The sequence below is a fragment of the Cervus elaphus genome, chromosome 26, assembly GCF_910594005.1.
Source record: "Cervus elaphus chromosome 26, mCerEla1.1, whole genome shotgun sequence".
NCBI lineage: Eukaryota > Metazoa > Chordata > Mammalia > Artiodactyla > Cervidae > Cervus > Cervus elaphus.
Window position 1 is genome coordinate 42800971 of NC_057840.1, and position 25598 is coordinate 42826568.

At 46.9% G+C, this 25598-nt stretch overlaps 2 protein-coding genes across 4 annotated transcripts in view; one reads left to right on the plus strand and one right to left on the minus strand.

Moving 5' to 3' along the window:
- SLC22A3 (solute carrier family 22 member 3) overlaps positions 1–9143 on the plus strand; it is a 93881-nt gene extending 84738 nt beyond the window's left edge. For both annotated transcript variants that reach the window (XM_043888364.1, XM_043888363.1), the window contains 2 exons: positions 3375–3474; positions 7519–9143. In XM_043888364.1, the coding sequence (XP_043744299.1) occupies positions 3375–3474; positions 7519–7579 (161 nt within the window). In that variant the 3' untranslated portion in view covers positions 7580–9143. The remainder of the gene's footprint in view (positions 1–3374; positions 3475–7518) is intronic.
- A 587-nt stretch (positions 9144–9730) lies between these two features.
- PLG (plasminogen) overlaps positions 9731–25598 on the minus strand; it is a 46688-nt gene continuing 30820 nt past the window's right edge. Inside the window, exons 12-19 of one of the 2 annotated variants that reach the window (XM_043888361.1) lie at positions 25254–25402; positions 24268–24361; positions 19943–20060; positions 17829–17903; positions 17140–17280; positions 14597–14703; positions 10993–11138; positions 9731–10145 (exon numbers count right to left, since the gene is read on the minus strand). In XM_043888361.1, coding sequence (XP_043744296.1) covers positions 9984–10145; positions 10993–11138; positions 14597–14703; positions 17140–17280; positions 17829–17903; positions 19943–20060; positions 24268–24361; positions 25254–25402 — 992 coding nt within the window. In that variant the 3' untranslated portion in view covers positions 9731–9983. The remainder of the gene's footprint in view (positions 10146–10992; positions 11139–14596; positions 14704–17139; positions 17281–17828; positions 17904–19942; positions 20061–24267; positions 24362–25253; positions 25403–25598) is intronic. The other variant, XM_043888362.1, reaches the window with a different exon arrangement.

The following is a 25598-nucleotide window of genomic DNA, read 5'->3' on the forward strand; positions in this document are numbered from 1 at the left end:
ACACCCTTCCCCTCTCCTTATTAGAAAGAGAGGATGCTGGCTGGCTCCTTGCTCACCTGCTCTCCTCCACCTCCACTTGCTTGCTCCTGGTAACGAAGGCTGGTCACTCACTGCTCGGCAGTTTTAAACTCCAATGAAAATATTGCATCCACGAGGACATACACCCAGAGGAACGCAGTAGTCCTTCAGCAAGGCTGGGACCACAGAGTCAGCGTCTCACCGGTGATTCAGTAAATGGTCATTTCAGACTATTTCATGGGATCTGATAAACAAGCTCAGCATTGATTCTGGGCCAGCATGAACAAGCAAAGAGAAGGCATTGTTCAGCCAAGACAGAGCTGTCTAAGAGCCCAGTCCCTCAAGATGGGGGGCTGGCCGGGAGGCGGGCTGGCTGAGCTGGGCGCTGGTGCCGGGGGGCAGGCCCTTGCTTTGCAGAGGGAGCTGCCTTTCCAAACCGCTGCTCACAAGAGCATGTGATAAAGAAGGGTGTCTTTGGACTTCCCTTGGAGTAGGAAGTGGCAACCCACTCCAGTATTCTTGCCTGGAAAATTCCATGAACAGAGGAGCCTGGCAGGGTCGCAAAGAGTCGGACTGAGCCACTTTCACTTTCACTTTTGGACTTCCCTGGTGGTCCAGTGGCTAAGACTGTGCTCCCAGTTCAGGGGCCCAGGGGGTGGATCCCTAGTCAGGGAACTAGATCCCACATGCCGCAACTAAGACCCCTGGCATGGCCAGTAAATAAATAAACAAATATTAAAAGAAAGAAGGGTGTGTGAGAGCACATCACAGGATCGCTAACCCATCCCGTGGAGTCAAGGGGAGAGAGAGTCAGGGAGGACGGGGCCAGGGGAAGGTGAGGGGAAGTTCCTCATGTGAGAGGTGCAGGCTGGAGCTCCAGGCAATGGGAAGACCTACAGTAAGAGGAAGTTGGGGCTTCCAGGTGACTCAGATGGTGAAGAACTGGCCTGCAATGCAGGAGACCCAGGTTCGATCCCTGAGTCGGGAAGATTCCCCCGGAGGAGGAAATGGCGACCTTCTCCACAGACTGCTATGTGTGAGGTGGGGCCTGAAGAGAGAGACAAGGCTGGGGAGACCCACTGGGGCCCGACCACTGGATGTGCAAAGGGTCTGCTCTGTATCCAAACCGCAGTGGGAAGCTGTGTGGAGTTTTAAGCTGGGGTTGGCAGGGTCAGATCCACCTTTGAGAAACTTGACTCTGATGGCCGATATGCCAGGGACTTAGAGGGGACTCGTAGGGACGATTAAAGGAATGTTGTTCTAACCAGGCCAGGACTGGGTCTGAGGTGATGGCACGAAGGCGTTGAGGAGTGGATGGATCTGAAGAAATACATTGGAGGTTGATTTGGTCAAGAGGGGCAGACTGACTGGGTGAGGCCCAGAGGGAGCAGGGAGAAGGGCCGCGACGCTGCTGACTGGGGGAACCATAGGAGGGTTTAGCACGCTTCAGAGGAGCCTGTCTGCGGGAGGACGTGCGGGGATTCTGTCTGGGCTGCTTGTAGGATGAGGTACCTCTAAGAAACCCAGGCTGAAATGGTGAGGAGGCAGTAGGTCTGATGAGCTGAGTCAGGGGTACGGTGGCCTCAAGATGAAGGTTTGGAAGCCACCTGGATGAAGATAACCCCTGAAACCATGCGAGTGACCGAACTCCCGCCCCCCTCTCCATAGGAAACAGGGCAAAGTGAGGGGAAAGAAGGGGCCCAAGACGGAGCCCCAAGGAGCCACAAGCGTCCAGTGTCAGCGGAGTGAGAGGCGCCAGGCAGGGGACGAGAGCGGGGTGAGGGGAGCAGGAGGGAGACCAGGAACTCGAGGGCCGGGGTTGTCAGGGGCTGGCGATTGAGGCCATCAGCTGCCAGAGCTGCCGCGAGGCCGGGCAGCAGGGGCCAGAGGCGGGGCCGCTGGGCCGGGTGGTGGCGGCCCCTGGTCCTCTGGTGGAAGCCAGGCTGGCGGGGACCCTGAGGAGAGCCCAGACCTGAGCACATGGGTGTGGGACATGACTCTGGCCCACCAAGGTCAGTTGTGAAGTTTTCAAGAATCCTGGAGCCACCCCGCTGGCTCAGATGGTAAAGAATCTGCCTGCAATGCAGGAGACCCAGGTCCAATCCCTGAGTCAGAGAGATTCCATGGAGAAGGGAATGGCAACCCACTCCAGGGTTCTTGCCTGGAGAATCCCATAGAGAGAGGAGCCTGGCAGGCTACAGTCCATGGGGTCGCCAAAGAGTTGGACGTGACTGAGTGACTAACAGTTATCATTAAAAATTGGGTATACGAGATGAAAAGCAGAGGTAATAAATACACCTGCTCAGTTCCTGATTCATCGGGCTTTGCTGCGTCTGACCTTGAGGCTGGTGTGTCCACTGGAGTCCACGGTGGAGATACTGCTGCCCATCTCCCCAGAGCCTCACCTTCGGGGCTGCGTTGCTGGAATGAATGATGCACAACGGGCGTATTTACATCTTGGAAATAGGCAAATGCTGAAAATTAAGACTTTGTTTTCTGGAGGTATTTACTGGCACAGCACTAGAATATGAAGATATGTCCCCGATAGCTCAGTTGGTAAAGAATCTGCCTGTAATGCAGGAGACCTGGGTTTGACCCCTGGGTTGGGAAGATACGTTGGAGACCGGAAAGGCTACCCACTCAGTATTCTGGCCTGGAGAATTCCATGGGCTGGCTAGTCCATGGGGGTCTCAAAGACTCGGACACGACTGAGCAACTTTCACAGAAAACAAGAAAGGGTGGTGTTTCAAGGATTTCGGTTCTAAGACAGAAAGGAGGATGGTGGCTAGAGGATTGTGTGAGTTTGTGAGAAGGCTCTGTAGAGAGGAGAGATTTGAGTACGTTTCAAGGCATCACCAGAGGGATAAAGCTGCGGGAGACAGAGGATGAACCCCTACAGCGAGCAGCCCAAAAGGCTCCAAGAGCTGCTCCTGGGCAGACGTGGGGACCAGCCTTGTCGGGTCACGCGACGGGAGGAGGGCAGGGATGGGGGCAGCTGAAGGATGCTGAGCGACTCCTCCGTAGTGGCCTCTGTTTCCCCCCCTGAAGTAGGAGGTGGGCGCTTCTCAGACTGTTCGGCACTTAGTAGGTCCCAGATAAAGAAGTATGAGATGAGTGAGTATATGGATGGACGCCAAGAGCGCAGGGGCGGTGGGACTGTCCAGGGTCTGAGGACGCTGAGGAACTGTGAGATCGTGACAGAGGATCGCTGGGGAGCTGGGCAGGGTGACCTCACCAGAGCACTGCTGCGGGGGGCGGGGGAGTTAGGGTGGTGAGCGCAGCGGCTTCCAGGGGGAGCAGGGGCGATGCGGGCGGCTGTGCCATCTGGGGACTGTAACTGTTTCCCTGTCCCACAGGTACCCTGGCATCCGTCTGCGGTGCTCTTGTGATGCTCCTGCCTGAAACCAAGGGCATCGCCTTGCCAGAAACAGTGGATGACGTAGAAAAGCTTAGCAGGTACGATACAAAAGTCAGCACACCCTAATTGAAAGCGGCATTTCAAACCCACTGGGAAAGGACGGGGCTGAGAACACTGAATGTGGGGAACGGGATACAATATTAAATCCCTGTCTTGCATTTTAAGCAAAAAATTCAAAGTAGGTTTAAAAGGGTGACGAAAAACAAATCTGGAAATGAACATGTTTTATTTTTTAAATGTGGTCATGAAGAGAGAAATATTTCCAAATAAGGTGTGAAAACTCAGAATCTAAAGGAAAAGGCTTGATGACTGGACGAAGCATAAATAATTTAAATGTGTGTCCCTGGGCAGCCAATGGTGACAATGATAATATATCCGTAAAATGGATTGCTACACAGATATTTAAATAGTAGAAATGTAGATATATGAAAGACATGGAGAGATTTTCAAGGGGGATTACAAAGTGAAAAGTCACTGAACAATGTGTTATAGTATTTATTAAAAAATAAAATCAAGAGTTATCCCTCTCTATAGCTAGATGGGAAGATAAATGACAGTCAGGTGATGATAGATAGATAGATGATAGCAGAAAGAAAATGGGAGAAGGAGAAAGAGATTGAGTTTAGGGGGAGGGTGTCTAAATAGTGTGCAGAGAAAGTTAATATCCAACCAACATTTAAACATAAAATGTATTTTATATTAAAAAGTCACATTACATGCATTCTAATTTTCTCTGAAATTTTTCATAATAAAAATAAGAGAGATTATGAAAATGGAAATGTATAGGGAAAGACCTAAAATGATAAAATATACCATTGGAGGTAGGAATGTTTTGGGAAGAGGGGTGAGAAGACAGAACATTTATTTTATACCCCATAGACTTCTGCATCATTCAATTTTTTAAAACCATGACAACATGGTCTTGTATCATTTGTGAATTTTATTTTTTTTGAAATTTTTAAAAAATTTTTTTGGCATGTGGGATCTTAGTTCCTCAACCAGGGATCGAACACATGCCCCGGGCATTGGAAGCTTGGCATCTTAACCACTGGGCCCCCAGGGAAGTCCTTATTTGTGAATTTAAACAAATAATTTAACAGCTAATTTGAAAAATAAAAATCAGTCTTCTTCTAAACAATGACCTGGAAATTAAGGATATGGACCTCTAAATTTTATCAGATACATTTATGAGAAGGTGGAGATGTTAGTAACATCATGGCAGCTTTCTTCGTCAGTTGGCAGATTGGGTGGAGATTAGAAACTGACAACTTTTAGGATCCTGTGTAAGTGATCGATGGTTTCACATATGTCATTTCATACTCAAAGTGGTGGTGTGCGATAGAAGTTCTTGTCCTCACTTTTTAGGCTCAGAAAGACTTGACAACTTCTGTGTGCTAGGACTGGGGTTGGCGTTGCCTAGTGAACAGCTGTGACTGCCGTGTGTTACTTATTTTTGCTGTGTTGGGTCTTCATTGCTGCGGGGGGTTTTCTCTCGCTGTGGCAAGCGGGGGCGACTCTGGCTGCGGTGTGTTGGCTGCTCCTTGCGGTGGCTCCTCTTGTTGCAGAGCACGGTCTGTAGGACTCTCGGGACTCAGTAGTTGTGGTGAGTGGGCTCAGTTGCTCCGAGGCACGTGGGGTCTTTCCAGAGCAGGGCTCAAACCCATGTCTTTTGCAGGTGGATTCTTTACCACTGAGCCACCAGGGAAGCCCTGGAGGTAGTTTCATTATCTTAGGCTCTATCCTACTTGATTATGAGTAGCTTCATAACAAGAATCTCCTGGTAGGATTGGAGATTTCTGTCTTCATATCCTCTTTAATGAGGTACCATCACCCTCTCCAGAGATAGGCAACCATTGCTAAGTGTCTTACAGGTATTTTAACCAGACTTTAAAACATATATATTGATTTCATTGTCCTGTTTCCTGATGCTATTCTCAAGAACCACATTGACAAATATTCAGAACATCTCAGAACATTCCTAAGAAAACCTTAGCAGTGTACTGAAATCGAACCACCAGCTGACTTCTAACAGGAGCAGCCAATCAGAGGACAGGTAGACGTTTGTCCCATGGAGTAACTCAATCAGATGCTTATGCTTGTTTGTAAGTAAACAGATAGGTAATTGCTTAGCCTCAACCAAAGCTCTACCTAGGTTTTACCCTAAAATAATGCTACTTGGGGCTTCCATGGTGACTCAGATGGTAAAGAATCTGCCTGCAATGCAGGAGACCCAGATTTGATACCTAGGTCAGGAAGATCCCCTGGAGAAGGGAACAGCTACCCACTCTAGGATTCTTGCCTGGAGAATTCTATGGACAGAGGAGTCTGGTCGGCTACAGTCCATGGGGTCACAAAGAGTCGGACAAGACTGAGCGACTAACAGTCCTATTAATGCTACTTGAAGGTTGAGGTGAGGTGGGAGATTCTCTTTAAGATACTGCCATTTTATAAACCAAAATTAATAAATGTATAAAAGGTATTATTAATAAAGCTGTCCTTTTGAAAATTACACCATGGTAAAGTCTTGCTTTATCCAGAAAGGATAAACGTTCTGCTGGCTGTGGCATCACAGACAATTATTTGGTTTGTGTCAGATTATTTGTGTCAACTATTTGTATTGGAGCCAGATCAGTATGGTGGTTATCCAATCCTGTCCCTCCAATTGCAGTCATGCTAGAAGTCGGAAGGAGAGGAGAACATTGAAGGTTAGATGAAGCAGGTGAAATGGTGAGAAAGGGAATAGGATCATCTTTGAAAAACATATCCAGACTTTAAAGGTAACTTCCCAGGCCCTAAAGGGTCTGCTCAGGGCTGGGACACCCAGGAGGGCGTTCCAGCCAGGATCACGGGGTGGAACGTAAGGAGGAGCTCGGTGCTGACTGTTGGATGCACACGCCTGTGATGTGCCACTGGAGTTTTAAGACATCCGAGTCTCAGTGCTGCGGAGTCCTTTTCTGCATACCTGCCGCCCTCGTGGTGAAGGCCTTCTGGGCCAACTCTCCAACCAGAGGGACCACATTCTTCCTTTTGACTCGACTCCACCTACTGCCACTCGTTTCCACAGTGAGAGTGACACACCCATTCTTGATCCCCAAACCAGGCAGAGGTCAGATTTTCAACCTCATCAGGAACAGCGTGGAGGCAGAGGGGGTCATTTGAGGCACTAGTGATCAAGAACCCTCCTGCCAGTGCAGGAGACATGAGAGACTCGGGTTCGATCCCTGGGTTGGGAAGATCCCCTGGAGTAGGAAACAGTAGCCCGCTCCAGTATTCTTACCTGGGAAATCCAGGGACAGGAGAGTCTCATGGGCTACAGTCAGTGAGACTGCAAAGAGTCGGACATGACTGAATGCGTGCACACACACACACACACACACACACACACACACACACACGCTTCTGCTAATTCAATCATGTTAAAAATAGAATCAAACAATTTGAAGAGATGGAGCTTTGGAGATGAGAAGCCCATCTGGATGGTGTGCAGGGAAAATTAATATTCAACCGATAAATAAACAGGAAGAATTAGGCCAACAAAAATTCAACTTACATGAATTTCTTTCTAATTTTTTTTCTGTGTTTGTAACTTTTCATAACAAAAATTGGGTAAGTTAATTATGCCTAGTCCCTACCCTTGAAAAAACACCTAATCAAAGTCTGATCTACAGTTCTGTAAATGAAGCACATTGATTGCATTCTATAGTTACTTGAGGGGGAAAAAAGAAAACTACTCAGCCCAAGTTACTGAAATTTGTGATCATTTTCCCCTCTAAAACAGCACTTAATCATTTTTTAATTTCTCCTTTCTTTTGTTGACATCAGCAGCTCATTTCCAAACCATCTGTTAGAGGATAGAAAGTCATAAAGAATTTATATATGCGAATTAACTCCTGCCCAGGGTCTGAGAGCAGGTGAAAAATGAGCTTGGAAATAGTTCATTGTTCCTTTCAAAGCAGGTTTTTATGAGCAGTTATGCTTGAGTGTATTAGATCAAAACCAACTATGCTATTGAGTAGTAATAAAGACTTCCTCCCCGTTAGTTATATAATCTCTCGTAACAGGTCTCTTTTCTCCTTTGTCAGCCCACATTCCTGCAAGTGTGGCAAGAAAAAGAAACCCCAGGTTTCAAACTCTCACCTTTGAGGCTGCTGCCAAAGACGCAAGGAAGGAGCTATTCAGGCCGGTCCCCACCAAGGAACCGATGTGGCTTGCAGAGACGTTGTGTGTGTCCATTTCAGCGCTGCAGCTTCAAGTGTTTTCAATACTTTACAAAGACAGTCAAACTATCCAGAGTATTTTTATATGATGTTGGATGAATCAGGAGATATCATGCTGTCAAAGCTTCTGGGAACATGTAACATGTGGCTGGGATATAGCCAAGAGCCCGTTGCGTGCACAGCTTCTCCTGAAGTCTTTTTCTCACTTTGGGGCAGAGTCTCTGACCCACTGAGTTACGGTGAGACAAGAGGAGCCCCACCCAGTTCTCATGACGGCTCCATCCAGAAGGCAGGATGTGCAAACCACGGATCTGGGGAAAGGGTACAGAGATGGGCTCATCAAATCTGATGCAGAAACTGAGGCTCTGAACTGCGTTCTGAAGATTCCAGGGTGGATGAAGATTTGGGAAGCCTGTTAAAGAAGAAGCTGAATCAAGGACCTCAGGTCATATGACGCTGAGCCTTTACTTCCTCTCTGAGCACCTGGAGCTCCACAAGCTCCTGGAGCATCTGGGTTTGCAGGCACATTCAGATCTCGTCCCAGAAGTAAGAACAAATCTGTGCAAGCTGAGGATTTGGCTGTATTGTTCATAAAATCAGATTTGGTCCCGAGAGATAAGTCAGGATAATCTTGGCTCTCCTTTAGTAGACACTGAGAGTCACCTATTCAGTTTTTTACTGATGAAACCCATGGATTGTCAATTACTGATGGAAATTAAGTGGTCCACCTTCAATATGTGATTTCATGGGTCTTATGATTTTAATCATAAAGGGATACTTGTCTTATATATGAGTTCAGTTTTATGAAGGTGCCCACAGTCAAGAGTGAAAACTACGGGCAGATCTCATTCATCTTGACAATTTTAACCTGTCTTGGGGAGAAGCTTACATTTTAGTGTAAAAGAAAGATAAGTTCTAGCCATGTTTAGAAGAATTAGCAGAAGTCTTACAGATGACTTTAGAAGTACTAAAAAGCAATTTGATCTTTTTTTTTGTTTCTGAGACTTTCAATATGTGGAGTTTAAACACACAAAAAAATGCTGTCTTTATGATGTTCTGCTTTACGTGTTATATTTGTTATATTTTCAGATCCAGTATGTATCTCATACAAAATTGTTTAATGAGTTATTTTGGGTGGACCGGTAAAATTGGAGCCAAAGGGTAATTTTGCCAGTTTGGAAGAAAATTTTCTATATGAACTTGTGACAACGTGTACGGTGTATGCACTGATTGTAAAATAAGTTTTTAAGCCTCAAAGCACATCAGAATTGAATGTGAGTGTTCGGTTTTTCAGTGAAATAAACACCATTCTCTAAGGACATGATGCTACCTACATTCACCCTTTGTTCATATACACTGGTGTTTTCACTTCCTTTGTATCTCTTTGCTACGAGATGACTGTTGTTCCTTGTATTATCACCTTGGAATTGTATTTTGAGTTGACATTTGAATTCTGATAACAATAAAAAAATATACATAAATTGTCAAGAAAAATCAGTTTTCATCTGTTCTCTTCTTTCTGAACATGCATCACTGTAAAACACTCTTCCCACATGACAGAGTATACCACATATCCAGGCAGCCAATTACTGATGGAAATTAAGTGGTCCACCTTCAGTATGTGTTCGCTGCTCCTTTCCAGGCTCTTGGCACCATTCCTAGACCCATGTGTGGCCCAGAGTAACATTCAGACTCTTCACTGGTCTGGTGTTATGACACTTCTGTTGCTTGGTTTCCAACTCTCTGCCCAGGGCCTTGTGCCAGGCTTGAGCCAAGCTGTCAGTAACGGTCTTTATTCCCAAGAGTAGAATTTCTCATGATTCCCCACGTTGCAGCTTTGAACACATTTATCTCAGTGCCAAAAATAAAGACATTAAAGATATATGTCAAGGCATCCTTCATTATCAGGGTGAATATATGGGTGACTTACTAGGATTTCTCTGTTAATCTTACAGGCTTTTTAGTACTCTGTTCCTTATGAGGAAGAACAAAACCTTTCAGGTCTGTAAGAGCTATATTATTTCCAATTGGTAGGATGGATGAAGAACATGAAAAGAAAGAAAATCAAAGAGTTAAATCAAAAGAAGTACCGAGTTTATTTTCAACAAATGTCATAGCTGTATTGCCTTGTTATTACAGAATCCAGCAGTCCACAGTCAGGAACAAGTTATTCACAACATCACAAAAAAATGTTGAGGTTTGGCAGTAGATGGCAGCTAATAACAGTGTCTTACTTGATTTGATTATTGTCAATTATTGCTGAGCATGCTAAATTCCCTACCCAAGTTCCAGCTTCTAGAACCGTTGGTGCTTCACTGTCTCCCATCTAATTAATGCCTTCTCATAGTTTCTTCAATCCAAGGAACATAGGTGGAAACACGAACATACACACCAGGCTTATTGGGGCGTGCGCAGCCAAGACCCCAAGAAGTGACTCCTTGTAGAATGTATTTGTCCTTCTCAAAGCAGACCAGAGGCCCGCCACTGTCACCCTGTACAGAGGGAGGGGAAAAAGCAGTGAGGGGATTAAGCATCCCTCCTTTTATTATGGGACATCATCCTTCCATTACCTAAATGTACACTTTCGCAGTATTTGAACACTCCTTTCCTTACTAACCAGGGGCTTCCCTGGTGGCTCAGAGGGTAAAGCGTCTGCCCGCAATGTGGGAGACCCGGGTCCGATCCCTGGGTCGGGAAGATCCCCTGGAGAAGGAAATGGCAACCCACTTCAGTATTCTTGCCTGGAGAATCCCATGGATGGAGGAGCCTGGTAGGCTACAGTCCACAAGGTCGCAGAGTCAGACGCGACTGAGCGACTTCACTTTTCTTACTAACATATTATTTGAACATCTGCTGTGCCTCAGTACTTAGCAAAGTATATTCAACAAAACCACACCATTTAGTGTCTCCTGGGGGTCGGGGGGCGGGCAGGAAATCCTTCATGAGAACGGTACTCATGCCTTCAAGCTTTGGGGGCTTCTCTTAGGGAGGGTAACCCCAAGAACAATTGTAGAAGGAGTGCAGGAGTCTTTGTCTTATACCGACCTCCCTTCCCTCCTGGAAAGGTCCTATGCACCAGCACCCTCCCAGAGGGGTGGGGGCTGTGACCGTGATGTAACTACGCCCTTACAACCAGCCTGGAACTCGAGGGCTGGGAAATCACCCTTGATGATCTGAGTCAATCATCAGAGACACACGTTAAAGGTTTCTGGGCAATGTTTAGACGGTGGCCTCCGACTGACAAATCCTGCTCGTATTTGCGGCTTTGGGGCTGAAACGTCCAAGGGGCCGAGGCAGGCCAACGCAAGATGAGCGCTGATCTCTCTCGTCTTTTCTTACCTGGCAGCTGTCGGACCCTCCGTCCAGATCGCCCGCACACAGCTCCGTGGACCTGACCCTCCCGTTCAGATACTCGAAGCGATTACACACCTTGTTCTCCACCACGGGCAGCCGCGCTTCCTTCAGGCGGCCCTCACCGGAAGTGCCTGTGTTTAGAAAGATGAAAGAAAGGGTTACTGGATCTGAACCGTGTCCACAAGGGAACTTCCAGAACAGCAGAGCAGTAACCATAGGTCTCTGGTTTATCCATGAGGTTGCATAAGACAAGGAGTCAGTTCCCAAAACTACTGGAATTCTTTTTTTTTTCTTTTTGACCCTTGAAAGTGTAAATATTACATAAGGTTTCATGTTCCCACGTCCTAATTAACCTGGGCTTCTCTATGGGATTTTTGAGGTTTGTTTGTGTGGTTATCTTCTGCTCCTTTTTTCAAATCATAGAGAAAATTATTTTTGATATATGAGATATTGAAAAATACTAGTGCTACCATATGTATTTTGCATATTCTCTTCCAGGATTTTTATGTTTCTTCTACCTTACATCATATTGCACATTTTTTTCACACAACATTACACAGTAAGGACTTTTATCATCTTTATAAATGTATATTTAGATTATATATTTTATACAATTATATTGTATATATAGATTATACATTTTATAATTCATCTTTATAATTAAATTTGAGTGGGGAGTGACTACCTAATGGATTTGGGATTTCCTTTTGGTCTGAAGCAACATTTCTGTCCCTTGGACTCCAAGGAGATCCAACCAGTCCATCCTAAAGGAGATCAGTCCTGAATATTCATTGGAAGGACTGATGCCGAAGCTTAAGCTCCAATCCTTTGGCCACCTGATGCAAAGAGCTGACTCATTTGAAAAGACCCTGATGCTGGGAAAGATTGATGGCAGGAGGAGAAGGGGACGACAGAGAATGAGATGGTTGGATGGCATCACCGAGTCGATGGACATGAGTTTGAGTAAACTCCAGGAGTTGACGATGGACAGGGAAGCCTGGTGTGCTGCAGTCCATGGGGTCACAAAGAGTCGGACACGACTGAGTGACTGAACTGAACTAAAGATTTCTGTAAATAGTGGTGACGGTTGTTCAACAGTGTGAATATACTAAATGCCACCGAACTGTACTCATCAAAATAGTTTAAAAAGTAAAATCTACATTCCTTTGCCAATTAGGGACAGTAAAGACTCTTCCATGGGCTTGTCTTTCCTACTCTTTTTTGTGTGTAAGAAAAACTACTGTCTTACTTTGGCAAGTGGAAATAGAACCCTTGCACAATCACAAGAAGAAATGATGTTTCTCCAGATGGACACACCCAGGTATGTCTCAGTATTTTCACAAATAATCCAGTTTTCCAACTTTGCAAGCCCAGCTTTCACGAGTTTTACAAAGTCTTTGCTTTGCCAGCATGAACAGCCAAGAAATAAGGTACTAGCTCTCCAAAGGCTTTGAAACAAACTTGGAAAATTGTCTTGAGTTCAGAAAACTCACACTGGAGTTGACAGGCGCTCGTAAGAGGATCACTGTTTGACCACGATGGGTGAGTCCCAGTGCTGGTCCAGCAGGGGAGGAAGGTCCTGACCACAGGAGCATTGAGTAGTGGGTGTATTGTTTGAACTGAGTAGATTTGTGCATGGTGAAGCCTTCTCGGAAAATTGTTGCTGAAAATTATTTAACAGTGTCCTGCTCTGACATCTGCTTTCTGAGCCCAAGACAGACGCTGTGATGCCAGGGACAAATTCTCTAATTGACCAGAAATTGTTGTGTGCAGAGGTGCTGCCATCCTGTGGCCACAATAGAGATGGCACGTCTGAGGGCCTGACGCTAGGAGACTAAGGGTGACCCAGGGCCCTGACGGGGCTTCCCTGATGGCTCAGAGGGTAAAGCATCTGCCCGCAATGCGGGAGACACGGGTTCAATCCCTGGGTTGGGAAGATCCCCTGGAGAAGGAAATGGCAACCTACTCTTCCAGGTACTCTTGCCTGGAGAATCCCATGGATGGAGAAGCCTGTAGGCTACAGTCCATGGTAGGCTACAGTCCATGGGATCCGAAAGAGTTGGACATGACTGAGCGACTTCACTTTCAGGGACCGGACGGTGCAGTCGGGAGAGAGAAGGAGGTCCCTGAAGGTACCCAGCCATTGCTGACGAGGGGCTGGCCCGAATGACCCCCTGGACATCAACCCTTACCTTCTTTGGAATACAGGGAAAGACTAGAGACTAAATGGGAGAATTCTACTTCACACGGAGAGGCTGAGAACACTGACTGATCCAGTGTCATTACTGATGTATAGAACATCGGTAAACAGACCTCACTCGTGTTTTGTGACTCCTGGTCCAATGAATATTTCAAGAATCATTTTCTCAAATTACACATTCAGATGAGGCCTGGAGAGACAGGGGAGTCCAGTGCCAGGTGGTGGGTGAGGAAACAGTGATTGGGCTTGGGGGTCTGGCAGGCCTGGCTTCCAAGAGGGCTCAGCTACACACGGGTTAGGTGATGCCTCCTGATGACGGTGACCATGGGGATGAGGAGGAGGGTTGGGGGTTGATCGCGATACTGATGGTGACGTGGTGTCCATGGCGATGGTGGTGTCCATGGTGATGGTAGCCATAACGACAGTGATGATGTGAGATAGTGATGGTGGTTGTGGTTGTACAAGAAGCACAGAAGCTGCTAAAATACCATCTGCAAAGCACTGAGCTCTTCATATACATTATCGTTATCTGCACAGTGACCTTATACAGATGAGAAAACTGAGGCTAACATGCAGAACATCATTTGAAAACATGAATTTTATGGATGAGGGTTTAGATGCCAAATGGTATCACGAGGTCAGGTGACTGGTCCCTTCTCCCTAGCCAATGGCAGAGGCAGAACTACATTCCAGGGCTCCTGACTTCCACTCTGATGTCCTCCACCAGCACTTCCAAGAAAGTGAGGCAGAGATCTAAGACATCCTTATAATGTTCCTAGGCCTGGGTCTGAAGGATATAACAATAATTTGTGTTATAATATAACGCAGGACAAACTGCAAAGGGAAGCTGGGATCCCCAAATTATAGTTCGAGTGCTGATCCAGGATCCTGCATAAACGTCTCCTCTTTGTCCTCACCCCGTCCACCAAGGCCAAATACCTTCCTAGAACTGGGACCTTTCTTTCTGCCCCCAGCGGTCTGTCTGCCCCACCCCCAATAGCCTCTCCACACAGACACAGACTGTGTAGGTATTTGGGGGAGACTGGTTGAAATATCATCTTGTTGTTGACCCGCACTTTTTAAGAACTCTGTGTGGTTAAGCTCACGTAAATAATCTAACACCCTTAACCTGCAGCTGTGTCAACACCCTACTTAGCTGAGGAGACAGTATTAGCATTGGATTTACAGGCTGAGAGTCTCAAGGAAACACCACCCCTCCCCTCGTCCATGTCTACGGATGGCCGATTATGGAGACCGGGCAGGTGCCCAGACAAAGTCAGGAAGGGAGTGGACCTCACTCGCTGGTAGGAATTGGTACACACGCCCGTCTCCTCATGCAGGCTGCAGGTCAGAAGCAGTTCATCACGTGAGTCACGACAGTTATCCTACCTTTGGTTTCTCCCCAGCCAGTGACGTAACATTCTGTCCGGTCTGCGACCACGTAATTCAGGGATGGCAGACAAGCTGGGATTACCTCATCAGTGATGATGGCAGGGCTGAAAGCAGAACATCAAAAGTTGCATTTGACTGCCGGGCTGGGAGACTTCTGCCGTTCGTTGGATGAAAATGTAAAAGTGTTCGTTGTTCAGTCATGTCTGACTCTTTGTGACCCCATGGACTGTAGCCCACCAGGCTTCTCTGTCCATGGTATTTTCCAGGCAAGAATCCTGGAGCGGGGAGCCTTTCCCTTCTCCAGGGGATCCTCCTGACCCAGGAATCGAACCCAGGTCTCCTGCAATGCAGGCAGATTCTTTACCATCTGAGCCACCTGGGAAGTCACTGGCTGGTTACCCACAACAGGAGGCCACCTGCCTCAGAGCCCCAGAGCCCTCCCAGCTACTATTTCCCTGCTTCACTGACAGCTGAAAACAACTTTTCACCCTCACATTTGCCTATAGGATCTTACGAGTTAAACAAATGGAACGTTTTACTTAAAAGGTACAGGTTGTGGACAAGAAACCAGAGGTGGGAGCAGAGATGACGACGACTTTTCTTGTCTATTCTGGCACTACGGGAATTTTATACCATGCACGCTTTTATATCAAGTTAACAGGGCTCTAATCAGTAGGTGAACCATCCAGCTGAAATACAGGGCTTTAAAAATAGCAAGTGCCTTGTATCACCAGGAGCAAGCTGTCCCATCTTTGGGATCCTCAGATTCCTCACCCATAAATGTTACAACACCATGGCTCTAAGAATCTGATACAATGCAAGACACCAAATGAAAGAGGATTAGAAGTAATCACCTTGCATAAACAAAGTAGAATGTTTTTTTTAAATAAACTTTTGCATGCCTTAGAATTCCAGAGAATCAAACATCAGAACTTTGATTTTTTTGGACTTGATTCTATCTTATTAGGGCTTCCCAGGTGGCTCAGTGGTAAAGAATTCGGTTGCCAATGCAGGAGATACAGGTTCGATCCCTGGGTGGGGAAGATCTCCTGGAAAGGGAAATGGCTACTCACTCCAATATTCTTGCCTGGGAAAACCCATGGACAGAGGAGCCTGGCGGGCTACAGTCCACGGGGTTTCAAAGAGTCAGACAGGACTGAGCAACTGAACCACCACCAGAAGAGCACCCGCCTCCCACAAGCAGCGGCCCACGCTCATGTATAGGTTGCTCTCATGGAATGCCGAAGACTGAGACTCCTAGGGTGTGGGGAGTGTCCTGAGGGTGGGTCCCCAGAAGCGCAAACGTATCAGGCTATCAGAGAACACGTCCAGAACCCCACGTTTACTAAATCACCTGTTTGGGGAACAGAGCTTCCTGACGGCCCAGGGGACCGTGAAGAAAGGAGAAGCAGGCTAAGCTGAGAAGGCCCTGTCTTCCCTTTCTAGGAGGGAGTCACTCCTCATGGACTGACCCAGGAAACGCATGACGTGTTTCTGCCCGGGCCCAGAGAGCCCCCCTCAGCCCCTCGACTGCTGGCCTCACACTGGCCTGGCCGTCCTCCTCACGGTCACTACCGCCCCCTGTCATCTGGGACCCATCAGCCCTCCATTTTGGCTGTCCTTCCTGTGACTATTCTCGAAATAGCTGTCTCTTTATTTAGCTCACTCTCTTGGGAACTGTCTCTAAATACCGCTAACTTTTAAGTGACAGAGAAAAAAAAATGATCATTTTGTCAGACTTAATAAAACAGCCATTCAACAGGAAACGTAAAACCAGAGACGGGAAGACAAATGTGCTCTTGTGAATTGTGAGTGTGTGTGCACACTGCCTTTCTTTTTTAAAGTGCTTTGACATACATAATCGCATTTGATTCTCCCGAGCATATTATTATGTTGAAAAGAGAATGTCAACCTGGAATAACTGAATAGTTCTCTGATTATGAATGTATACTAGCTGACTGGGGAAGTGAAGGCATTCATTCGTGTCCAACTCTTTGCGACCCCATGGACTGCAGCCTACCAGGCTCCTCTGTCCATGGGATTTTCCAGGCAAGGGTACTGGAATGGGTTGCCATTTCCTTCTCCAGGGGATCTTCCCAACCCAGGGACTGAACCCAGGTCTCCCATATTGCCGGAGGACACTTTACCGTCTGAGCCACGAGGGAAGCCCCAGGGGAACTTATTAAGTGAGAGAATTGTAGGGATAACCTGTACCTCATGTTTCAACACACTCTTTTTCCGCGTGAGGAAACTGAGTCCTAATGCCTTTGTCATGACCATGTGGGAAGAACACCCCTTTAGCTGTCACCTTCACCTGTATTCTCCCTTCCACCCACCTCCATCCTCACCCAGCCCCTGTAGGAGGCGAGCAGGGCTGAGCCCAGGTTTCCTCACTTGAAGGTCAATGCTGTTCCCAAAGCCTGATGCCTTTGGGGTCCTAGCTGGTGCCAGCCCCACACAACTCTGTTACAGCTCGTAAATCCAGCCACGAGCAAAAGTTCTCAGGGCTTACAAGGTGATCGTCATGGGCAAAGCAGTACCTGCTCAGCTTGAGTAAGGCAATGTCCGCCTGAGACGGTTCCAGGAAGATCCTGGACACTGGTATTTCCTGGACACTCGGTTCCCGGGCGTTCTCAAAGTGTGCACCCAGGATGACCTTGTAGAATGACGGCACTAAAAGGCTAGAGAAGACGTCCACATTAGCAGCAAAATAGGGACCAGCCCTGCGTCGGGTGCCCTTTGGAGCCATAAACACCGCATCTCCTCCCCCCTCGGCTACCTACAATCGGAGGCCTCTGAATGGCAAGAACCAAGTTCACGGTCTTCCTGAACCTGGCGGTTAAGGAAGGTTCTCAGACCACAGAGGAAGGATGAAACCAGCACTGAGGTTGGCCCAGGGCAGACACCAGGTCGGGGAGCCTGGGGAGACCAACGCCCCGCGGGGCGAAAAGCTCTGTCTTGCTGCTGATCCTGCTGCAACCTGCCTGACTGGGTCTGCCTTCTTCATTTCTCTCCAGAAACACCGCCCCCCTCCCATCCAGCGGCCCTGGCAATTCTGCCCTTCACAATTCTGCCCCCAATCCCCGTCCCCAGTATCACTGCCATGGAAGGAAGGAGGAGAGGGAAGGAGACAAGGGAAGGGAGAGAGAGGAGGGAGAAGACGATGAAAAGGAGGCACGGAGTCTTGAAGACAAGGAAGTCTTCGCGTCTGGGGTCCCCTAACGCACACCTGTCCAGGCAGTGTTTAGCCGTCAGCACCCACTCTGGGGCTATTAGAGATCCTCCGCAGAAGTGCTGCCTCGATCTGGAAGGAAAATGTGCCAGGATTTTAGTTAAATCTGATGATTTAATTCTACAGAAAGTCCAAAAGTGGTGCTCGCTCTGCTTCAAGGTCGCTCATGTTCCCAAAGGACGAGGTGGCCACGAGGACGGTAGGAGTTTTGAGCTTCCTGCAGTGAGTGGGTCCTCCGGAGGTCACCCCACCACTCGGGGTGCAGGGTGGGGTGGGGCTGGGGCTCAGGCCAGGCCAGTCCCCAGGGGAGCAAAGCAGCATGGCTCCAACAGAAGGCCCTTTGGCCCTGGACCCCAGCCCCTTGAGGGCTCTTCTGTTTCTTTTGGAGGAGATCTATGTTAGGCCTGACAAGTCATTCTTCAGGGTGCCAAATGGGATCCTGAGTGGCCCGTGATTCCAGGGCATCTGCTGCTCATGCTATTTGAGAAAGTTTGCTCTGGGGTGGGGGAAACGTCCCCTAAATCATTCACGTTGTAGAACTGCTTGGGTTCTCATAAACTCATAGCTCATAAAACTCGTGTGAGCCGCTCTCAAGACCATCATAATGGAAGGGACACAGATGCAAGTGAATGGGAGCCAGCAAGGCAATTATCAATCAGGGAACAGACCCCAGCGCAGCTTGGGGAAGAGGGACTAGGAGATACGTGAAAGCAGCTTCGCAGGATCAGGCATCGCAAGCAGTTACCACGTGATCAGGCAAAGAAAAGGACAGCCAATGCAGCGTTTAGACACCATCTCACCAGCGAATGGAAGGAAGACCCTGGGCGCATGGGCATGGGTGCCCATGCGAAGAGGAAGCATCAACAGCCGGATCAGCCCATTTTTGCGCGTGTGCTTTGAATGAGACACCCGGGGAAAGGGGCTGATCAAAGACTAACACCAGTGAAAGATCACCAGAACCGTCTGGGTCCTGGAGGATGGGGATGATCACGCTTCAATTATGGCGATCCAGAGCTACTCTCCACTGAAAAAGAGGAGTTTTTGATATGGGTGAGCATCTTTTGATTAAATTCAGTACTTCACAAAACTGTCGAAGGCAGGAAGGGAAAAAGACTCTGCATCTGTGATATAACATTATAGATAATTTTATCTTTATGCTCCCCCACCAGGTGTTGATTTCTAAAAATATCCCTTTCTCTTCATTTTACAAAGCCGCTGTGGGTATCTATATAAACCCTTAAAGCATCTTTCATACTTTTCCAGCAGTATTGGAACTTAGTGTAAATTGCTACATTTAACAATTCTGATGACAGCTACCCAGATCAAAAAAAATTTTTTAATTTCAAATTATTTTCAAATTAAATAACATAGAAAAGAACATAATTTAAAAAAAAGAAAGAAGCAGACTCACAGGTATAGAGAAGAAAATAGTGATTACCAGTGGGAAGAGGGGAGAAGGGAGATGGGAGGGGCCATACAGGGGTACGAGATTAAGAAGTATAAACTATTAGCTATAAAATAAGCCACAAGGCTATATTGTACAACATAGGGGACATAGCCAATATTTTATTACATTATATTTTATGACGATAAATGGAGTATAACCTTTAAAAATGGTGAATCACCATATTGCAAAACTAAAACCCATAGAATATTGTGTAGCAACTATACTAATGTACAACCAGTATACAACTAATGTACAACCAATGTACAACTAATGTACAACCACAGAAAAAAATTTTTTATAGTTTTCCTTACTCCTTTGTTGAACTTAGAGGCAGGTTCTGATACTGGGGGTGCGTGGATTTATTTGACTGTAGAAAGGTTGCTGTTTGTTTAATTTTCACTGGAGTATAGATCCTTTGCACTGTGGTGTTAGTTCCTGCTATGCGGCGAGGTGAATCAGTTATACACATATAGCCAGCCCCTCATGTTCGGATGTCCTTCCTTCAGGTCACCACAGAGCATGGAGTGGAGTTCCCGGAGCTGTATAGTAGTCCTCACTAGTGATCTGTTTTATTCACAGTAATGTGTATTATGTCAATCTCAAGAAAGGTTTTGCAGCGCGTACCCAGAAGGATAGAATAAATCATTTCTGGAAATGGCGTTACCTTCGAAGACTGACTTGCCAGGGCCAGGAGTGTGGGTTGGCCACACACCCGCCTACAATCCTTCCAGAACATTTCTTCGGCTCCACCTTGGGCTTTCCACAGTCGAATGAAGAGGTCTCTGTGGCACACGTGGGAAAATTTGCATTTGAAGACGTGAAAGAGAGCGACTCATGACAAAGTCACGACTCGTGCCCAAAGCACTGAATTTTTCACATCCCCAAACTCAAAGTAAATAGTCAACTCGTAAACATCTTTTGGAATTTTTTTTCTAAGTTGCAAGAAGTGGTAGTAGACACAGAGCCCTCTCCTTTCTAGACAATATAAGTACTTTTCTATTTCACTGTTTTCTTAAGGAAGCGATTAAATAAATTGGGAAGAGTCAGGCGTTAGAATGAGAGTTTTGTGGAGAAGAGCTTGACTGACACAGGTTGTTATTCTGACTTGAGGTGATATATCAAGAGACTGTATCGTTACTCCCATCATAACCACCACCACCATCATCTGAACCATGTAAAGCTTGCTGAAAACCATAATTGTCATCCCCATTGGAAGACAATAAGAGTATTTTTTAAATTATGAATCTCTGTGTGTGCATGTATGTGTGGGGGGGTGTGTGTGCATGTGTGTAGAAAGGATAACTATCCTAAACTGAAATGATGCTTTCTCTCGGCCAATTTCAGGACAGTTCTTCCAGGAAGCCTCCCAAGACTAACCCAGCACCTCGGGGATGACTTCCTTTCACGTGCCTCTCTATTCATCTCCCACCTGCTTTCTGCATCCACCTGGCCTGCTGGGTTCCTGGAGATTGGGGTTAGTGCCCCATCTCTGGTTGGTATCACTCGCTAATGTCTACAATAGTTCAGGGAGTACATAGGTATTCATAAAACGCTTCTCCATTGTCTGGAGCCCTTTAGGATCTTCATAAATAGAAGCATAAGTCATAGTTAATAAAAAATATTATAAGGAGAAAAATTTTAGTCTTAATCAGCCAAGAGATTTTTATCCTCTAGTGAAGCTGGAATCTGAATTTTCCAAATACCTTTCCAATTGTCTTGGCCTATTCTGGGAATCTATATATAGAAGGTTTTTTTTTTTTTAAAGAAGGATGCAATATAATGAAATCCTACTTTCTAATACTGACCTTAATTTCTCCTACTGTGCCTTACACAGAGTAGACTTACAGAAATGGAATAAGAGAAGAATAACCACAGATATTATGGTACCCTGGTCTCACTATTCAAAACAAAACTGAAGTACTACTTATTTTTAATTACAATACTTATTATTTGTAGTTTGTGTTGGTGGAATTGAAATGAGTTGTTAAACCCAATAACAAAAATTTACAATTTAAAATTAATGAATATAAATAAATAAAATTATATTTTAAATGGGCATCTTTCAATTTTTGAGGTTATTATTAAAGAGAAAACTCACACAAGCCCTTGGTAAAATTGAGAAGCAGAATACTGGGCTGAACAGAATGTAGTTCTGAATTCAAATTGTTTTACTTACGCTATTCTGTGCAGTCTGAATGGTGCCATTTGTTTTAATAATACAGAATATTTACACAAATTTTTCAGGTGAGTTGCTTAAAGAAGTTTATGTGTAGCCTAAAAAGTTAATCAACGGTACTTTTTCATTTTAAAGATGTTTTCCATGTGAGTTACAAACAACGTAAAGTTTGGAAATTTTAAGGAAAATGGTTATTAGGAAATTTCTCATTTAGGTAAAGGAAATCCAAAATCCCCCAGGGAATGAGCAATAAAAATCCTTTTTTTAAAGAGAGAAAAAAAAATGAAAATAACCTTTTTAAAAAGTCATAACTGAAAGAGATTTCACATTCTGAAAAATCGAATAAAGTTAGCAAAACCATACAAGTACACACAAAAAGTCCCCTTACCCTGGGAGAGCCATCCTTTGAAGCACTGACCTGTCATACTGGAGAAGCTGCCATTTGAGATTCCATTCACTTATTTACTCATTGAGCAAGTATGTGTTCACTATATATACGTAGTGCCAGGCATTGCTCTAAGCGCTAGGAAAAAGGAAATACTAATAGCTGAGGTTTGTAATCTTTACATTCTGATGGGTGGGTGTGCAGGAAGATGTTACATTGGAAGGTTCAACAGAGGCCCCAAAAATGCCCCAGAGGGGTGTAAGATAAACCTCCACATGCAGACTTCAAGAAATGGCCTCCTGGAATTTCCCAGGTGGTCCAGGGTCTAAGACTCCACGCTCCCAGTGCAGGAGACCAGATTCAATCCCTGGTCAGAGAACTAGGTCCTATATGCCTGCCACTAAGACCTGGAGCAGACAAATAAGTAAATATAAAAAAGAAAGAAGAAAGAAATGGCCTCTTCTACAATTGATGCTTTTGAACTGTGGTGGTAGAGAAGACTCTTGAGAGTTCCTTGGACAGCACAGAGATCAAACCAGTCAATCTTAAAGGAAATCAACCCTGAATATTCATTAGAAGGACTGATGCTAAAGCTGAAACTCCAGTAGTTTGGCCACCTGATACCAAGAACTGACTCATTAGAAAAGACCCTGATGCTAAGAAAGATTGAAGGCAGGAGGAGATGGGGATGACAGAGGATAAGATGGTTGGGTGGCATCACTGACTTGATGGACAAGTTTGATCAAGCTCCGGGAGTTGGTGATGGACAGGGAAGCCTGGCATCCTGCAGTCCATGGGGTCACAAAGAGTCAAACACGACTGAGTGACTGAACTGAACTGAACAACTCTGGTACCCTCACCCAAGTCAAGGACGGAAAAGAACCAGGTTCTTAGAAGTGGATGAAAGAGGAAAGGATGGAGAAAGGACTGTCCCAGTGTCAGAAAGTCCTGTCCCAGGACTGTCCCACTTCATCACGATGTGGGCATGTGATCAGACCGCATGGTCTGATGTTGAAACCTGTTTCTTGCAGAAGGATCCCCAGGCCTCCTGACACTTGAGAAGCCTGTAGCGTCTGCTGGTGGCCGAGGGCTGCCGCTGGGATATTACTGTAGGTCCCCTTCTGTGGGCATCAGAGGTGCATGACTCCCTGGCACAGCTATAGAGCCCAGGGCAGGAATGGCATGATATACGACAACTTAAAGGCAACTGCCAGATAGACACCCTGCCAAGTCAGCGAGCACACGCCCCAAGAGGCAGTGGGGGTTCCAGAAAGCTGAAGGGTGGGAGGGAGGAGCGGAAAGGAAGACACGAACCCCACTGGGGACCCTCGGGTGGGGGACCACTGACACAGCGTCTGGAGAACTGAGAAAATGCACAGTGGAGAAGCAGTCGGCTACACACTCCTCCTCAGCCCAGGGAGCACGGTGACAGCGGCCAAGAGAATCTCTCCTTCACCCTGGCCTCGCCCTCCTCGCCCCGCTCTAGGCAGGAGCGGCGCCGAAGCAAAGCCTGACGGTGGCTCCGTGCTCTGAACCCCTTCCCCAGGCTGCCTCCCAAACCACCTCTGGACGCGGACTTCAGTGACCATGCAGCTGCACTTTCTGCTCTCCAGCCTGTCCACCCACGTGGCAGCCACAAACACAAGCCATCAAACCATGCAAAGGAGAAGTCCAGGCTGATCATCAGGAATCAGGACAGAAGCCCTCTGCACAGACGGAGGGTCAGCAGAGAGTAAAACAGGGTCTGGATCAAGGCCGTTTATGTTGTTCTCCAGACCTGTACATGGACTTGTTAGCCCAGACTTTTCAGAACAAAGGTCAACTCCCCTTTCTGTGATCCAAGCTTCTGACTCCCCAGAAAAGTCTGAGAAATGAGGAAAGAACTCAAGCAAGCTTTCTCTACGTTGTCTGGTGAATGCATGGCTAATGCATAGTCATCTTAGGATAAGGAATGTGGGGCCTTAGTAAGGAGCCATGTTCATTGAATTAGGATGACAGTATATAGGTTTACAGCAGACGCTATATGTTTAGCTGTTTCCTGCTGTCTGTGTTTTCTTTCTTACTTCTCAGCTGCTGAAAGAGAGAGTTTCCTGTCTGGGTGACTCTGAATTTGTCTTTCAGGCATCCTGTCCCAGACATTGGAGAGGCCAGTGGAACCACCTGGAGGCTAGAGAGATCACCTCTGAACTTGCTCTCTGGGAGGATTTTGTATGTATTTTGTTAAGTGTTGGAGGAGAGGAGTGCCTAATAAGGGGGCCCATGAGTAGGACTGATTCAAGATGCCCAGGATGAAAAGAGGGTTCTGGGGGTGAGGGGACCGTCTCCTGCCCAGAAGTACTCAGCCCAAACTCTCATCTTACAGATCAGTGACCAGGTGAAACCGCGTTTGTTTAGAAGCCATTTCTTTCCAAAAGAGACAGCAGCTTACCACACTGGGGGATGTCACAGTAGTCAAAAAGTTTCCTTGGGTTCGTGGTGTAGCACCAGGGACCATTGGGATCACCGTCAGGATTACGGCAGTACTGGAAAAAGAGGCAGGTGTCTGGGGGAGGGTGCATGGCGGGGCAGGGCATGGCAGAGAAGGTGATAGATACGAGATTTCACTTCTGTCCTTAGAAGATGAAAGGTCATGTTTCTTTGGCAGAGAGGTGGGCAGAGTCATTTTTCAGGGTGCTTAGGAAGCCTCTGACTCACAGAATGTCATCGGTCACGTCTCCTTGTTCAAAAGGAGCTTCAACCGTGAGGCCACTGCCCTGGAGAAGGGGAGTAGACCCTGAGGGCTCTAGAGGTGGGCATTATATAAAGGGGTCTCCCCTGTGTCTGCGGGACCCATAGCCACCCAGCAAGAGAGGACTGTGGACGTGGGACAGGCCCTCATCCAGGTCAGTCTTCTGCCTGATGACTCCCGTTCACTGTTGCTCCGGAATTGCATATTCCCCTAGCCCGGGCACCCTCCGTGGCTCAGCCATGGAAAGACTGCGTCTTCTGTTCCCTCTACACCCCTCAAAGGAAACCCTTCAGAGACTGTGTGAGTGTGGGGGAAATCCTAGCAGAGTCCTGAGGGCCCATCCAATTTTTTTTCTAGGAACATCCAACTACAGGGTCATGAAGGTCATCTTTGATCACCGGGACCTAGAGGACAAACGCCGGAAACTATAAACCAGTCACAAAAGCAGGCAGGAAATGTGGCAAATGAAAGAGATAAGAAGCTAGGGGGTTGGCCAGCCTGCGCTAACTGTACCCCCCACACTGAGGCTGTTGGATCACAGGTTCAGTCCCCTGAACCCTCTGGCATCCCCTCCCCACCCCACACCAACACTCAGTTAGGCAGCCTCGCTGGAGCAGATGTTCAATTCAGTTTGCGAAGGCTGGTCCAAAAAAAGGCAACACAGGGTCTGAATCAAAGGGGCTTACGTTTTTCTCCAGCCCTGCCCGTGGGTATTTCTCTGGAGTGAAGATGCTGTTTCGGTGGGGCTCCTGGGCCACCCACTCCTGGCAGGGGACGCCGGCCACCGTGGTGGCCTTCTTGCCGCGGTAGCCTTTGCCCGTCCCGAGCATGCAGTCTGGAGGGAAAGGAGAACGGTGTCACTTGTCCCACACTGACCCAGCAATAAGGAACAAATACGGCAGCACTCGGCATCTCTCAGGACAGGCTATGGTCACGTCCTTTGGAACACAGGAGCCCTGGAGGCTTTGGTGAGCTCTGACAATTTTTTTAACAAGTGGCCGGAGATGCTCTTGTCTCAGAAGGAATCACAC